The sequence below is a fragment of the Marmota marmota genome, unplaced genomic scaffold (assembly GCF_001458135.2).
Source record: "Marmota marmota marmota unplaced genomic scaffold, marMar, whole genome shotgun sequence".
In the NCBI taxonomy this organism is placed as follows: Eukaryota; Metazoa; Chordata; class Mammalia; order Rodentia; family Sciuridae; genus Marmota; species Marmota marmota.
Window position 1 is genome coordinate 7,903,743 of NW_026000196.1, and position 18,754 is coordinate 7,922,496.

General features: G+C 35.5%; 1 protein-coding gene across 1 annotated transcript in view; it reads right to left on the reverse strand.

The window, feature by feature from the left end:
• Positions 1-18,754, reverse strand: part of Agbl1 (AGBL carboxypeptidase 1) — a gene marked incomplete at its 5' end in the record, with an annotated part of 696,476 nt that overhangs the window by 216,699 nt on the left and 461,023 nt on the right. The window contains one exon of the mRNA XM_048790140.1: positions 5,924-6,087. Within this exon, the coding sequence (XP_048646097.1) occupies positions 5,924-6,087 (164 nt within the window). The remainder of the gene's footprint in view (positions 1-5,923; positions 6,088-18,754) is intronic.

Below are 18,754 nucleotides of genomic sequence, written 5' to 3' on the forward strand. Positions count from 1 at the left end.
CTCTCTCTCTCTCTCTCTCTCTCTCTCTCTCTCTCTCTCTCTCTCTCCCTCTCTTTAAAAAAAAAATAAATAAATAAGCTCTGGGTCTGAGGTGAGGCAGAACATCCGGCAGAAGGGTGTGGCTCAGGAAAGCAGCTCAGGAAATGGCAACCTTAAGCAGGAGGGAGAGCTCTGTCCATAAAGCCAAAATATAAATTCCAAAGGCACACCCCTAGTGACTTACCTCCTCCACCCACAACTTATCTGCCTATGGTTATCATCCAGGTAATCCATGTCAGTGGATTTATCCACCAATTAGGTTGATAACTCTCACAATCTAATCATTTCAGCTAATATTCTTGCATTGTCTCACACATGAGTTTTTGGGGGACACCTCGTATCTAAATCCTAACAAGGCACAAAACTCCTCAATTCACATTAAATAGTATTAGACTACATGTTAAATAACATTTTGGATCATGGCCAAATACTTTTTCCTTAGAAATTCAAGGATGGCTGAATATCAGAAAATTTATTAACATATTTTGAGTATTTATTAACTTAAGGAAATAATCATTTTCTTGATAAAACTTATCATACAATCTTGATTTTGTTAAATTAATAAGCTATAAAAATTATAATAAATAAATGAGATATTGAACATGAATGTCTCACAAACAGCCATTTCACTTAAATGCTTGAGTGTCCTTCTTATTTAGAATTAGGTTCTTGGTTAAAATGGTCAGCACCCATAAACATTGTCTTTAAAATCCTAGCAAAGGTCATAAAGGTAACAATATAAGAAAAAGAAGTAAGGAAAGTTAGCAGTCTAAATTGATAAGTTATTCTATTGTCTATCTAAAAATAAAGAGAAAAAATCATGGAAAAAATTTTAGGCATAACAAGAGAGTTCAGTGAAGTTGCAAATAAATATAAAATGATCCAGAATATTTTCTATATATTCTAAGAATATATTCTAATATATTCTTTATTTCTAAGGCAGCAACTTATAAAAATATAATGAAAAAAATGCGTTCCCAAGGAATAAGAAAGTTTAAAATACTAAGGCTAAAAGTTTATGATGATTTATTAAGGAAATTCATGGAGAGGTTACAAAAAGAATCCCTACAATATTTTATTGGTGAACATTGAAAACCCGAAAATGGGAGAAAAATACCAGATTTGAAAAGCAGAGTGGGAAAAAAACAGTCAATATCCCAAGGAAATCTATCATTTTAATGCAATTCAAGTTAAAATCCCAGTGCTTCAGGTTTTGGCAGCTACCAACTCATTATAAAATTTGTAAGTAAAAATGAAGAAGGGAACATAGCAAAGCACATTCTGAAACAAATACAAATGAGGTGGTACTTAAATATCGTTATGTTTAAATTATGAAATGACAATATTATAAACTGCATGCTCCTGGCAGACAAACGAATGGAACAGAATATAAAATTGAAAATATACCCAGGTACATACACATGTATATTCTATGTCATAAACTGATATTACTAATCACCAATTAAGTGTGGATTATTCTTAAATATAAAGTGACTCAATATAAAGTAAAAAATGTAAAAACACATTATGCAATGTAAACATATTTATAAATCTTAATAGGTTCATCTGGACCATTAAAAGAAGGGGTAGGGGTGTTTTTGTGGGTATGTTTTCCAAATTATATTTTCTCATTTAGAAGAATAAAAGTGTATTTTTAAAATAAACATTAATTGGGGCTGGGGATGTGGCTCAAGGGATAGGGGCTCGCCTGGCATGCGTGCGGCCCGGGTTCGATCCTCAGCCCCACATACAAAGATGTTGTGTCCGCGGATAACTAAAAAAATAAATATTAAAATTCTCTCTCTCTCTCTCTCTCTCTCTCTCTCTCTAATAGAAATAAATATTAAGCATCTTTTTATTACTAAAAGTATGATTATGTTTTATATGGTCTATAGAGATTTTTGGGATTTAGTTTCCTTTCCATCAAAGTAAAGAGAGAACCAAACAACCTTATTTAACTATGTGGGCACTAAGAGAGCCAGCTAAAGCATCAAATCTGTCATTCGGGAGACTATGTGAGATATGGAACTATTGCTGAGGCGCTGTGTCGAAACTCTGAGCTTTCTCTCATTATTAATAGAGGGACAAATGGAGATAGGGTTGCTCAGCTGAGAAGAGCAAGAGGCAATGGAGGGATACAAATCGAGATGAATAGTGGCTGACTCGGCAAAACTGTTAAATGACTTTGCAAAAGACCTGTCACAATGGATAAACGGTGCCTCCCAAGAAGCAGCTTAGCATTCTCGCAGTGCACACGCAATTATTTCCAGGGATAAGATTGAGAGGAAGGAGGAAGGACAGGAAAGGAAAGAAGATCAGAAGATGCCTTAACAAATCTACAGACATTTCTTAAATGAGCAACTGGGAAGGAGCAGCCATGGAAAAAAACCCAAAGCAAAGAGAACAGGTACTCCATGTCACTGGGCAAACATCCACCGTTTCTGCTTTTCCTCTGCTTATGAAAAATGGTAAGTTGCTCTGTGGATGTTGCCTACACTCTAATTGTTTTTACGGTAAATGAGGCATGAAACCTATTGTCAAAAAACATGATGTCCTTCGTTGTGCAGCCGCACTTTGTCTTCCCAGCAGGTCACACTCAGGGTTTACTCGGTCTGTGGAGCTCCGGAGACTCAAATACCACATCCTTGCATTTCTTCAAGGCAGACCTTTGGAAAAGAGCTCTTTCCCCCTAGTAATTCCTCTGTACAACATAAAAGCCTTTCTGAAGGACAGTGGAAACCCTGTTATACCCAAGGAGGAGGCAGGAGACCAGGAGGTAGCCAAAAATCTCTTTAAGAAGTGTGAAGAAATGTGTTGACAAACATTAGTCACATTCTTTGTACTACAGTAAGAACCCTGCTGCTAAGTTCCTGGGATTTGATCCACTTATTTTTCTATTTCTGGGTTTAACCCTATTTAATCAAATAGTACTCCCAACTGCCTGCTGCTGGTTTCAAATGAATAGATTTTATTTTATTCCTTTCCCCTCTCTTATCCCTTAATGAGTATAAATTTATTGCCTGGAATATTTTGGGGTCAGGAAATATTCAGGATGAATTTCCTCTCAATCATCCAGTCTTCAGGCTCTCTGAGTAAGAACCAAACTCACTTTTGGCCAATTACTTGAGAACGAATGGGAAAATACATTATGATACAAATCTGGTTGAAATACTTTCTTTTTGCCCTCTACCAAGCTCCATGCCCCCCAGACTTAATTCAAACTTATTCAAATCAGCCATATTTATTACATTTTTTTCTGCCCTTAATTTGCTGAATCAGTTTAAGAAGAATCAGATGCCAGGGGAGACCCTCAGCCTTAGTATCCTTGGACTAGTTGCACCTGAAAAACTAATAGATAGTTTGTGTGAGATGTTGGGGTGGGAAGACAGGTGAACCTATCTTCTTATGATAACCCACATAGCTGCCATTGTAGTTTGAAGCCGTATGCCAAATTCTTTCAACTCGAATTAGAAAAGACATTTCTTTGATAGATTTCTTCTTGTTCAGTTTACCGGCAACTAATCCTCACTGCATTGGATCAAATGGACAGGCACAATCAATTCAGAAAAAGCAAGCAATGCCAGTTCTGCTCAATCTTCCCTCTATGAGTAGCAGGAGGTAGGGGTGGGTGGAGAAAGAAAATTCAGATGTGCCTGCACCCAGGACAGCGCAGCCAAGGAAAAGATGAAAAGACAAGTTGAAATATATGTCCTGGCAGGTGAAAACACTTGCTGTCAGAGGGAGAGTCTAAAAACATCATAAGGAAGCCAAACATACAGAACCTTCAGATGCAGAGGCATACTAGAGGGAGCAGGGGCAGATGCAAGTGGTTGTGATGTCAAAACAAAAGCCATCAGTGACAGCATCTCTTGGGAGGAAGAAGGTCTGGATTTATTTAACTCTCCATACTCTATGATCTATAGCCCAGTGTGACGAGCAAGTTAATTACTGCATTTAGGTAATTAAGTCTCGGGAAGCCAGGGACTTCCAAAGCAGGATTAATGTAGAGTGCTAGATCTTTCTAGGTTTGAGTTGTCATTTGGTGAGAAGTCACACTGGAAGAGCATTCTAACATTGGCAGGAGGAAAAATAATGAAAATGAGCTGTGAACAAAATGGCCCAGTATTAATGGTTTCCTTTGCCTTTGGACATCATGTTCATGGTGAGCCTCCTTCTCATTTACCAAGAGACACAATTCCCCATCCATCCTGTCACTAGAAGTGCAGGCATGACTCAGCCTTTTCTGACTCTTCTGAGTCCTCTGGTTCCTCTCTCCTCTCATGTGGCTATTATTTCTTTCTTTCTCACCCCCTGAATTTGTTTTGGTCAGGTCTAAAATATTTGTCTATTGAAAAGAGCATCAAAAAGGTCTCATTACAGTAATAATTCTCCATCGTTTGGCTTATTAATGACCCTCACATTTCTCAGAGATCCGGTCTTTCTCTGCTAACAGAGCCAGGTTCTCTGAACCAGTATTTAATTATCTTCAGGTGGTTCCCCTTGCCTTCTGGGAAGTTGCATAACTTTTGGAGAATGGGACTATTAAAACATTTCTTGTCCCCAAGTGCCTAGATATTGGCAGTGATAATGCCATTTTTTTAAACCGAGTAAAGCCTCAAAAATTCTATATACATACAAACACTGCCAAATAGTAGTATCTGTAGATGTGCATGTGCGTCACCTTGCATCTTCCTTATCACAAGCAATATGTATTAGTATATATTTTTTTCAATTCAATAGACATTTGTTTGCTGAACTGAATTTGTAAGGATGCTAAGGGTCCAATGCAAAGAAAGGGGACATTTTTTGGATTAATTTTGCAGAGAATTTTTTTACACTTATTTTTGAAAATTTATTTTTTCTTTTATTTTATTTATTCTAATTTGTTATATATGATAGCAGAATTCCCCTACCTCTCACAAAACTCAAATCAAAGTGGATCAAGGAACTAGGAATTAAACTGGAGACCCTGTACCTAATAGAAGAAAAAATAGGCCCAAATCTCCATCATGTTGGATAAGGCCCCAAGTTTCTTAATAAGACTCCTATGGCACAAGAATTAAAATCAAGAATCAATAAATGGGATGGATTTAAACCAAAAATCTTCTTCTCAGCAAAAGAAATAATCTGTGAGGTGAATAGAATAGGAGCAAATTTTTACCACACACACATCAGATAAAGCACTAATCTATAGGATATAAAAAGCACTCAAAAATCTTAACACCAAAAAAATAAATAACCTAATCAATAAATGGGCCAAGGAACTGAACAGACACTTCTCAGACGATGATATACAATCAATCAACAAATATATGAAAAAAGTTCATCATTGCTAGCAATTAGAGTGATGCAAATCAAAAAGATTTCATCTAACTCCAATCAGAATGGCAACTATTAAGAATACAGACAATAAGTGTTGGCAAAGATGTAGGGAGAAAGGCACACTCATACATTGCTGGAGGGACTGCAAATTGGCTCAACCAATATGGAAAGCAGTATGGAGATTCCCTGGAAAACTGGGAACGGAACCCCATTTGACCCAGCTATTCCACTCTTCAGTTTATACCCAAAGGACTTAAAACAGCATACTACAGGGATGCAATCATATCAATGTATTAGTGTATATTTAAAAACACATGAAGCTTTATAATTGCATGTATGTAAACAAATGAGCCACATCCTCCTCCCGGTCTTCCAGAGGAAGGAAGGATATCTTGGGTCTGGCTTACTATACAAATTAACAGAACTTACCTTCATTCAGCAGCTCTTCCATATTTTCTGTCTGTCAAAGACCATCTGGATGCACTTGACCTGGAATACTAAAATATTCTGCAAAAGGAATACAAAGATCTAAATGTCACTTGTGCCCTCATGAGCATCTTACCGCTGGGGATGGTGATCCAGAGCATCTTCCTCTGCATTCAGCAGAGTTGCAGCTCGAGCCAGGAGCTGATGGCTGCAGCTTACAGATTTGAGTTCCAAGATGAGGAGGCCCAAGCAGAACATGGCTCCCATCTCCTCCAGTTCACTGGTGCCAAACTGGAGACCCTGCCAGTTAAACAAAGCAGTCAACTGTCACTATGTAATGGGAATTGAGTTGTGACAATTTGAGATAAGGAGGAGGGACTCCCAGACACATGCCTATCACAGAAATTGAGAGTTAATGGTATGTGTCAGTCACTGTCCAATGTGTTTTCTTGAGGGCGCCATGGATTGGCGATTTTCAGCCTGGGTTATGTGAACATCCAAGGTTCCCTAGAAGCAATGTTGTTTTAGTCAGCTTTTTTTTTTTTTTTTTTTTGCTGCTGTGACTAAAAGACCTAAAAGCACAACTGTAGAGGAGGAAACATTTAACTTGGGGCTCATGGTTTCAGAGGTCTCAATCTATAGAAAGCAGGCTCCATTCCTCAGGGCTCAGGGTGAGACAGATCATCATGCCAGAAAAGTGGCAGAGGGAAGCAGCTCATATGATGATCAGAAAGCAGAGAGAGCAACTCCACTCACCAGATACAAATATGAACCCCGAAGCCACACCCCCAGTGCCCCACCTCCTCCAGCCACCCCTTTAGTTACCACTCAATAGCTTCAGGCGATTAATTCACTAATTGGGTTAAGGTCCTCATAACTCAAACATTTCTTCTCTGAACCTTCTTGCATTGTCTCACACATGAGCTTTTGGGGGACACCTCACATCCAAACCATAGCAAATATTAAGCTGGTGGGTGGCCATGAAGAGCAGAGGGCAGTTGCAGGATCAGTAATAAGCTATTGCCACACCACTGCAGTCAAAGCAGCAATACTTCTTTCAGAAAGTTTCCATTGCTGAAACAAAAATGCAATCTTACTAACAGGAACTCTCTATATATTCTCCTAAATTAATTTGTCAACCAGTGGAGAAGAGTGAGGGTAATCCTTCACACATAAATACTAAAACTGAATATATATGTATATATACATACATATATATGTATATATATATATATATATATGTACATATATATATGTATGTGTGTGTATATATATNTTTCCCAGCACCATTTGTTGAAGATGCTATCCTTTCTCCATTGCATGCTTTTAGCGCAACATCATCAAAATGGCGATATTACCCAAAGTTCTCTACAGGTTCAACGCAATGCCAATCAAAATCCCAACGGCATTTCTGGTAGAAATAGATAAAGCTATCACGAAATTCATATGGAAAAACAAAAGACCCAGAATAGCAAAAGCAATTCTAAGCAGGAAGTGTGAATCGGGAGGTATAGCGATACCAGATTTCAAACTGTACTACAGAGCAATAGTAACAAAAACAGCATGGTACTGGTACCAAAACAGGCAGGTGGATCAATGGTACAGAATAGAGGACACAGAGACCAATCCACAAAATTACAACTTTCTTATATTTGATAAAGGCGCTAAAAAATAAATTAATAGTGAATAATTACATAATATATTAAGTGAATTATTACTTAATATATTATTATGTACTACACAATAAGTTATACTTTAATAAAATAGTTAGCAATTTATTATATATTTTAAAAATAGCTAAAAGAAAATTATTTTGATTCTTTCTAGCACAAATAAATGTGCTAGAAAAGAGGAAACATTTAACTTGGGGCTCATCATATGATACATGTATCATATGAAGGATCTAATTACTCGGCCTTGACTATTACCCAGGGTGTATGTTTTAAAATACCACACTGTACCCCACAAATATGTACAGTTATTGTGTGTCAATTAAAAATCAAAATAGGTTTTTTTTAAAGAGAGAGAGAGAGAGAAATTTTACTATTATTTTTTTAGTTTTCAGTGGACACAACATCTTTATTTTATTTTTTATATGGTACTGAGGATCGAATCCAGCGCCCCGCGCATGCAAGGCAAGTGCACTACCTTGAGCCACATCCTCAGCCCAAAATAGGTTTTTACACTCAGATGATATCAATATAAAAGACAGGGATAGGTAATAAGAATTTTAAAAGCTTGATCACGAGCATTCCAAGAAAAATCACAGTGCCAAATCAAGAAATCACAAGATTCACCAAAGAATCCTAGGTAAAAGCATAAAGGGAAGTGGAAAGTCCTCAAGTTTATTTCAGATAGTGGAAAATTTGATTTGCTGCATGCTTTGATACCTGTTTCCTGAAGAAAGGATACTTCAGAGTTATGAGAAGTCTGTTCCTCTGTAAATAGCAGCAGTACAAAGGGAAAGGCAGATGTTGAACAAATTGTTTTTTTTAATTCCCTAAACAATATAAAGATTGCTTTTTAAAAAGAGAAAAACCCCAGAATCTCTCCCCTCATGCTAAGGCTGTAAGGTCCGGTTCTTGCCCCCCCTGTTTAGGCTGCTCTTCCTGGTTCCAGCAATGCTGGCTAGTTGGCAGGAAGGAAGCTTTAAAGGTCACTGTCTCCTGTTCCATGGCCACCTCCTTGCTGATGGCAAGGGTGGTAGATAAGGAAAATGAGAGCAAGACACCAGCCCCTCTGGGGCAGGTGACACCCACTATACACATGTGAAACCCCAGCATTTAACAGAGCAGGTTATAGGTATTCTGTAGAGGTCAAAAGAAGAACAAGTTCTATGTAGAATAAATCCTATACCATGTTCCATAATGACAGGTTAAGGGCAATTGCTTCACACCTGAGCACTTCTGTGCAATAAGAGCTACAGTGACAGCATTTTTATAATGTAAGAATATCTTCATATCCCAGATATTGGCCTGTTTATTTCAGGTAATGTTTTGGTATCATAAAATGACTAGTTCAGAAAACCTCAATTAAAGGAACCTGAACAACTTTATGGGTGTTAGAACTTGCCCAAGTCCTTGATTTTATTTTGTCCTCTACTACTAGTGTTAATTTCTCCTTAACACTCAATTATTTTTACTCTAATACTGTATAAAAAAAATATTGGTTTATATGAATGACCTCCTCTCATTCAATCCCTAGTCTGGAAGAAAAATACTTAAAGGCAAAGACTGAGCAGTATTTATTTATTATTTAACTTTATCATCCCTGTCATAGAGTGCATACCTATCATATGGCATATTCTCCATATATTATAAATATATAAATAATTTGATATACATAGTGAGTATAAAGAGGCATGGATTGTCTCTCAGATGAATATTGCATTTGTCAAGTGGAACTTGACTTCTCTGGATAAAAAAGTCACTGAGTATCTTTATATTGTGTTCTCCCATTGTCAAATACTCTATTTAAATATAGTGTATAGATATTATTTTTCTTCTAGGGTACTCATTCCTATATCTGGTTGTGATCTGATAAACAGGTAAGTAAACATTTAGAAATTTTGAACTCTACAATGGTCAATCATCATAGGCTCACAGTAGCAATTTTGTGAAGAAAGTTGGCTTTGGATTAGTTTGAAAGTGAGTATTAATAAAATAGACATCCAGTTCTCCTTTAAACACCTCATATATGCAAACGTGTGACTGTAGTGATTTAAATAAATAGGGTTTCACTTTGCACCCTTAATACATTTGGGGCGCAGTAGAAGGTTCATAGCATTATTTCAGCAACTTAAAATCAGGGACATGCTACTAGCCATGCTCCTTTATTTTTTATCATGATTGAAAGGTGAATTCTGTAGCTCCAGATAATACATTATCAATAAAAAAAAATGAAAATAAAAATAAAAAGAATAAAGAGAAAATGGGGGGAAATGGAGAAGGCACTAATTTTTACCTAACATTTGATTGACCAGAACTGTATAGTAGAGCCACCTTCAGCTTCATGATAGTCTAGTAGCAGAACATTTTAATTTGTCCAACCTCTTAAAAAGAGGAAGGTAAGAGAAAAGAAGTTAGAGATGAGCGTCAGGTGAGTGGACAGGATCTGCCAAATCAGTATTCTCATACCAATGTTGCTAGAAAACGTGAACTACTCTACATAGCAGTAGAAAACCAATCTACTTGTATGATCCTCCATTATCTTTTTTTAAAAAAGTTTTCTTGATAATTGACCCAAAAGAAGAATATCTGTTACATATTGATAAGACAATCTTAGGATCCAAAACAAGATAAGTTTAAATAGCCAAAGCACTGATAATTGATTTGCAAAAGAGGAAAAGCAATTAATAAATTAAACAAATGTGAGAAAATGGTCAATTACAGTACTTAAATAAACATGTCTTTTGTACCCAGAAAATTGGTAAACATATTTTCAAATTTATAATAATCAGTGCTGACCTTATTTTATGCTAAAAGCAGGCAAATATCAAAATGTCTGATTCATACCTTTTGGGAAATTGTTCAATAACATATGACATGGTAATGTCACTTCAGGGAACAATTCCTAATCAACTGATTGAAAATAAAAGTGAAGTTATATGCATAAAAATGTAAATTATATCAATGTTATATGCAATAATCAAAAATTGAGGGAAATTAAACCCTAAATGTCTAATAAAGGAGGAATGACTAAGAAATAATAATGGAATAAATTTGATAGAATATAATGAAGTCATTAAAATGATAATTATAACAACCATTTGGCAATGTGAGAAATGCTCATGATTTAATGATAGTTAAAATAAAGCAAGATACAAATCATGAGATGATGATATTTATCGTGAAGAGTTAACAGTGAAAGTGGAGGTGGCTACCCTCAGCCCCCAAACACTTTCAGACTTTGTTGCTATAGTTTGCATGTAAAATATAAGTACTTGGAAGAGAGAGGGCTCTATTATCCTCTCAAGAGGACATTCATACAACAAACATTTACAAAATTACTGCTACTTAAAAAAATGATTCAGCTATCGTATGCTAATAAATGAATGCTAAATCGCCCTTTAGCTATTTGTAAGATCTTCTATGTATCTTTGATATTCTGAACAAAATTTACAATTATTTTCATTTCTTTCACTTGGAAGTTATTGACACTGTCATTGGTATCTTTCAACAACTCTAGAAAAATGTCATTTTGAATATTGCATCTCCCCTAGTCTCTGACAAGGAAATCAAAGATAAGCTACTATTAAACTTACCTATTTTAATTTCATCCCCCATCTCTTGATCTTACTTTCATAATTTCTGGGGTTTTTTTATTCACTATAATAAATTCTAAACATTTTTTATATTAATGTTTCTTTTTAATAATTCTTTCTCCCACTTTGTTGAATCAGTTCACTAGCTCATCCATCTCAAAGACCTTCTAAAACACTTATAAACATTTAATTTATGTTACAGCACCTAATTATTGCTTTCTATGCAGTTTTCTGCATATCATTCATTAGTTTGATTTTTTGTTAAATATCAATAAAGTAGGCTTCTTTGTTCAAACATTTTACAATTTTTAAAATTCTTTTTTTTTAATTTTGAAAAAAAGTCTTTGTTGATTAGTTTTATTGTCCTTTTCTCCCACTAGAACTTGTGTCTTTTTTCCCTGAGTACTTAAGACCCTGTCAGTAAAGGGTCACTAAAAGTAGGACTATATTTAAGAATTAAATTAAAGTCTTTATTAAGACTTTGCTATCTTTTTCTGCTCTACTTAAACTATGGCTAAAACAGTCAGATATTTTAGTTTGTCATTTAAATTGCAGTTTCCATATTTATTGACTGCTCTTGTCATCTCTGAAGATCCTGGCTTTGTATAGTTGTTTCCAATCAACCCTCAAAACTTGTATGGTCCTCTACTTTTCCCACAAAACCCAGGTTATAAACAGATGAGACTTAGTATCAGTTAAACCCCAAACCTATAGCAACCTCTGGCAAAGTCTATCTCTTTATAAAACTGAGCATGATTGAATACTCTATAGAAATATTCAGAGTGAAAATATTATACCTATGGATAAATAACTCAATTAAAACAAGGGCATTCTGAACGTCCCGAACCAATGTCTTTCTATGCAATTAATTTACAGAAATTTATAGTCTCCAGAAAGACACAAGAGGATGTTGTGCTGATGAAAGTACCACCAAAGCATGAAAAGGTAACAGCAATAGATTAGAAGAGATTGCATTATGAGATGGAAAATACAATTTCTAAATTAAAAGCCAAAATGGAAAGCATTAACAGACTGATGCAGAAAATAAAATGCATTACATAGAAGACAACTTCAAGACATTTTCCAACATCTTAAGTGGAAAAATAGATTGAAATGATGAGCTAAATATATAAATAAGAATTTTAGGACAGATTAAGGGAAAGCGATATGCCCCTAATATTGTACTTCAGAATGAGATAATAGGGTTGTCAAAATAGAAGCCAAGGAGAAAGAGAGAGGAGTAAGGATGAGGAAGATAAAGATTCCAAACAATAACTGATCCACAGGCTCACTGAATAGATGAGATCCAGTTAATGAAAAGACATGGAAAGTGGTGTAAGATTTGCTCACAGTACTAAATACTAACAACAGTGAAGCAAGATATACAGAATTTTGAGGAAAAAATATTTGTTCCCGCAAAAGTCACTTATATGTGAAGGTCTCAAGACAAAATCAGAAGGCAAGCAATGAATGCAAACCATACGTACATGAGGAAAAACTTCAAAATTTTCCTTAAAACGTTAGTATGATGCTGAAAATAAACAAACAAAAAAACCTGACCATTATAAGAAGTTAAACAGCAACTTAATCTGATAGGTAGGTAGGTAAGTAGATAGATACAAGTATCGGTATACATCCTAATTAAAGAAAACTGTTCAGAAATAGGATATATTAAAAAATTATACAATAAGATCTAAAGATTATTTTCTTAAGAATGGCATGGAGATGGTGTCATTAGATTTCCACTGATATCAATGATAAAAAGAAAACGAAAGACGGAGAAAAGGAACCTCTGGATGAATGCATGACTTTAACACAAGTTGTATGTAATATATGACCCGACAAGAATGCACTCTAAACCAGAGGGCAGTATGCCTGGTGGGTGTAGACATAGACCCTGAGGCCCAGATTGCTGAGGTTCAATCCTATGATTCCACTTGTAACTGTATGATCTCAAGGAAGTCATTTGACTTTACAGTGCCTCCATTTTCTCATAAATGGAAATAAGAGAAATAATACATCGCTCATGAAGCTGCTAAAATACTTCAGTGAGTGATGAATATAAAACTTGAGATTGGCACTTGACCCATTTCACATTGTAAAAGCATCCATTATTATCAATAATAATAACAAATACTTACTACATAAACAAAATGGTTAAATAGCACACAGTCCTTATCAAAACTATGGCCCAAACTAGGGCCTGCTCTCACCATTATTTGCTTACCATCATTTAAAAAGTTTCAGGCAATTCAATAAGAAAATGAGTCATACATATTTGAAAGAAGGAATCACATTATCATTACTTGAAGACTAATTATATACTAAAACAAACCAAAGGAATCAACTAGAACATGAAATTTATTAGATATAAGGCAAGAATCGAGTAAATAGACAAGGTTACAAATTAAATATACAAAAATCAATTTTTTCTATAAACTAGCAAAATAAATTATAAAGTATAATAAGAATTTCATTCACAATGGCATGCTAACTACAAAATATCTGAGAATGAAATTAGTAATAACTACCCAAGGGTTATGTGATAAATGTTAGGGTTTTATCAGGAGATAACAAGGAAAATTTAAACAAATGAAGAAATGTGCTGAGTTCTGGGAAAGCAAGACCAAATACCATGCAATATCAATTCTTTTCATATTAGTCTAAAAAAGCATAGGAAATTAAAACACCGAGGAGGATTTTCAGACTTGGCAAACTAATTCCACTTTAGAAGCACACATGGCAAGAATATCCCACAAGAATCTGGAAATAAAGAATAAAATATAATAATGTGATTTTTCCTTAAAGTTAGGAAAAGCCTATTATATGCTTCAGTATAGGCATACCTCATTTTATTGTGCTTTGTTTAAATGTGCTTCACAGATATTTTATTTTTTTTACAAATTTAAGCATTGGGGCAAGTCTGCTTCTAATTGGCACCATTTTCCTAACTAGCTCAGATAATCATCAGCATTTTTTGGCTATATAGTATTTTTAAATTAAATTATTAGATTAATTTAATTAATCTGATAAAGGTATATCCTTTATTAGATATAATGCTATTGTACATTTAATGGACTACAGTGTAGTATAAACACAACTTTTATATGCACTGGGAAATAAAAAAAGTTGTGTGACTCACTCTATTGCAATCATTCCTCTATTGCTATGGCCTAGAACAAAACCTACAATATCTCCAAAGTATTCCTGCAATTAAATGTTATGATATTGATGCAAAACAAGGCAGACAGATCAAGGAAAAAATACAAAAAGCACAAACAACCTTGGAAAATGTAAAACTTTGCATGTGAAAAATATGCTCTCATAGTACCAGGGAATGTTCTATGATAAAGAGAAAGAAATAGCAATTGGTTAGTATTTGATGGAAAATTATTACCACAAAAATGAAATTTGCTTTTTTATTAAAGGGTTAAATGTTCAAAAAATTTGATGATAAAAAATAAAATATAAGTTTACGTGTATTATCATCTCTAGGCAGGAGAAAGTCTTCCAATGCCTATTCTCATCAGAACAAACCATAAAGGGAAATAGGAATGATCAAAGGAATAAAATTATAATATGTCTAAATAGCCCCAAATATCACAAACTAAAATGGAAACAACAAAATAAACATAATTGCAGTGAAGGAAAAATTAACTTCCTTTGATATAAAATGCAAATTAATATAACAATAAAACAGCATGATTTGCTTCTCAATCTCAACTCACCCTCACCTTCCAAATCTTAATGGTCTTCTGGCAAAGGGCTGGATTCAGGCATTGTTAGACCCTGTCATAAATGGAGGAGCATATCCCTACAGTATTTCCCAAGGACAATTTGGAAATTATTTCAAAAGCCTTCATAACCCAAATTCCAGAAATTAATTTTAAGAAAATAATTATAAAATGAGAAACTCTCAAATGTATCCCAGTATATTACTAGTCCAATAAACTTGAGGGTATGTATCTCATAGAATATTAACATAATGATGTTTTTGGAACAGGCAACACCATGGAGATAAAGTTATGATATGTCATAGTGTATCCATTATGGTCATAGTTTTTTTTTAAAAAATGTTATGATAAATATACACTAAACTGTTAAAAATGGCTTAGAAATGCATGGTGAGATTGCATGACTTAAATATTTTTTGTATTGTCTTTATTGTTTTCTAATCATGAAAACTAAGTAATTGCTTTTGCCTCTCATAGTTCCTTAAGCAAGGCAAACAAGCCTGAAAAGGAGAGTATATCTAAACTAGTTTATTTTGTATAATATATAATTTCAAGTGAAGTATGAGTAAACTTAAATTTAAATTAACTTTTATTATTTGTTAATTTTAAATTAAGTATTTTAATTCAAATACTTGATAATGACAAAAGACAAGGGGACAGTCTGGCTAGGCTTATCGAGCTTCTTAAGCCTCTGCTTTTTCCTGCACATGACCTATTTGGTGTTCCCTAAAGTCCACTTAATTTTTTTTTTTGGATTCTAGGCCTGGGCATTTTTCTTTTGGTACAAATATTTTGTAACTTAGGGTCTAGAAAAGATATAGCAATGAGATATCTATATCCTTGGTATTGTCCCTGGAAATATTCTCATAACCTTTACAAAGTGCAAGTTGAGAGTGACTTTGAAGTTTTAAACTGGTTTGAAGAGACTCTGTACTTGAATTAAGAGATGAATACATCTCTGCCCTGACATACACTCAACAGAGAAGTTAAACTGAGCCAATGCAGCCATGCAGATCTAAAAACTCTAATAGGTGAGAAAGACGAGAAAGAGCAGCAGAGTGATGGGCTCTACAGCATCCCCATTTATCGACCCCAACAAATGGACTCTAATGCTTTCATGCTGAGGACCAAATCAATCACCAAGCATGTTGGTGTCTCTGCCAGAATCCAACAGATCTGCTTCTCTGTACAAAGCCCCCTCTGTGGACATCCTTTCAATCCAAGCTTCCTCTCCATTTCTGGCAATTGTTTCCTTAGTAACTGCAAAAAGGCCATAGATTTGCTTGGACCAGTGGGGCTGAAGGTTTGAGTTGTGTCCTTCATTTCTATGCTGGATCCTCTGGTTCTTTCATTAGTGAAATTGTTTCCAGACCACAAATGACCACACAGCAGACAGTATGGTCCTTTGTGATTACCTTTCCATGTCTTCCAGGAGCACATAAATGAGGACAAATGTGAATCAGAGACTGTATCATTATTCAGCCTAGAGTTTGACAAAGCAAGAGTATCTCTGTTTCATTGATGCATAAACTGGCAATTCTATGAGTAAAGCTATGTAGTTAAATGCCAGTAGAACCAGGGTAAACAAAAATAGTCCCCTGACTCCAAGCAAATATCTATGCCGATACCTAAGGTTTTACATATCACATATTTGATTCCCAATAGTTCCTGTAAATCTGGAGTTCATCCTTTCTTACAGGTTATACATCCCCAAAGTTCTACTTTCCAAATTCTCCATTCCCTTCTCCATGTGTCCACCAAAAGACCGTGAAGCTCTCTCATTATGGAACAGGTACACACACAAGCCCAGTCTTAAAGACCTCCCTCCTTCACTATTTCCACCCAATGGCTCCTGCACTCATTTTCTCTGACTCTGATCCCTTAGCTCTGGCCCTGGCTTACAAAACCTGCTGGGGACCATTTTATTTGATGACAAAGGAATAATCCTATAACTCTTGAACTCTGTGGATTCTTTCAGTCCTATGTTTGAATTTTCCTTCTAGTACCACCAAATGGAAGAAGAAGGGATGTGCTTCTATACTCAACATCCCCATGGATTATAGCCATCATCTTGAGAAATTCATCTTAGAGGGACAAAGATCACTTTGAACAGATGCTAGTCATTGCAATGGAGCAGAGCTTTTCTTTACCTAATGTTAGCTCTTTGGTTTCTGAAATCCAAGAAGGTTCTGGAGGATCAGGGAAGGAGTGGGAGAGAACAGGTTAGAGAAGTGGGTAAGGGTTTCATTTGGATGAGCAGTGGCTATTAACCCTCAGGTGTGAAACTATTTTAACCTGCTAGCAATCAACATGACTTCTGAATGCAAACTGGGGAATATCAGTCTTAACCCAGGTTCCACATCAGCCCATCCATGTTCACCCAGTCTCCTCAGAAAATGAAGACAAAGAGATAAAAATCAAAACTGTTTTCACAAAGATGGCATAACATTAACATGAAGAAGCAGCTCCCAACTCTCCCATATGGATTACAGTGGTTCTCTACACATTCTTCCATTGGTCATGCTGTACAGTAGGCAGTTTTTGCTGGGTGGGAGTACCATGGTAGTCACACCCAATGCTTCTCAAAGTGTGAAGGACAGATTAGTGCTTGCCTGTGAAATATCCATGAATTTGTGTCTGTGATTAAATAAGAGAGTTGGGCTAAAAGATCAATCAGTCATGTAATGTGTTTTTAGTTCATCTGATCTTATCAGTGAAGCAGGAATTGTGATTGTGTCCATTCATGTTCAATATAAGCTCCTGTCATATCATCTCATCAACCAAGGAGCCAACAGTTTCTGAACAATGGGTCAGCAGATACTTTGAGTAGTTCCTAAACATGCTCCCCAAGAAGCCTCTGCTTTGAGTAGTGTAAAGAGAATGCGGTGATGATAGTCAGATCTCTGAACCCTAATTCTGTCATACCCTATCAAATTGACCACATCCAAATACTACATAACCCCTTCAAGTTCCAGGTCCTCATTCTTAAAATGGGAAAACATTACCTGTCACCAAAGTGCTTCTGTGAAGATTAAATATGATATAAAATATACATGCCCTGCATTGAGGCACAGTATAGGGGCTCCATAAATGTGGATTATTTCAGGCACTTTTTTTTAACCACATGCAATATCACACTCAGGGACCTAATAGAATTGTACAGATCACAAATATACATGTGTGTATCTGTGTATTGATTTGGATACATAAATGCCACTCATCTCTGCTTAGTTTTCATTCTCTTCCTTCTGAGGGAAATCTTTACTTTTCTCCATGTTTTCTTAGTCAAATTGATGTGGATAAAACAGAAAGACAAGTATTACTGACTGAAATGCAGGAGAGGTTGGAGATTTTAATCTCTATGTCCAATTAAAGTTGTTGAGTAAGATGAGATAAAAGAATAGCATTCCTGGTGTACTTAATTTATATGGAAAGCAAAAGTTAAATTAAAGAAAGGAAATTCAGAGCTTGAAGTAGAGAGAAATTGTCCCAAAAGAGAGAGTCATTGGCTAGTCAGAGAAGTTGGTCAGAAAGTTAGATGGAGCTATGTGATGACCATTCAAAGGGGCCAGAGTGCATCTCATGGAAACTTGCACTCTGCTGAGACCTTAGCAATATCCTTCAGAACCCTAGACCATACTGTGTTTGGGAATTACATGCTTGTGCTTGCCAAGAGGTTTTAAATTGTTTTATGAACCAATAAATGTTGGTGGACAATTGACAATTCCTCTCAAGTTTCAGGTAAATTTGTGCATAGCCATTGTTTCCCTTGTTTCTTGAATAATTGGATGCTTTTTTGAAAGTTGCCAACATGGCTGGGTCAGCATTATCATCACCAGGTATGAGAGCCTAGTGTCCACTCTCTCTCATAATGAACATTTATTTACCTCTCACTGTGCACATGACCCTGTTATAGAAGTTGAACTGAAAGAAGCAAGGTCTCAACTACCAAGGGTGATTTTATGTGCCT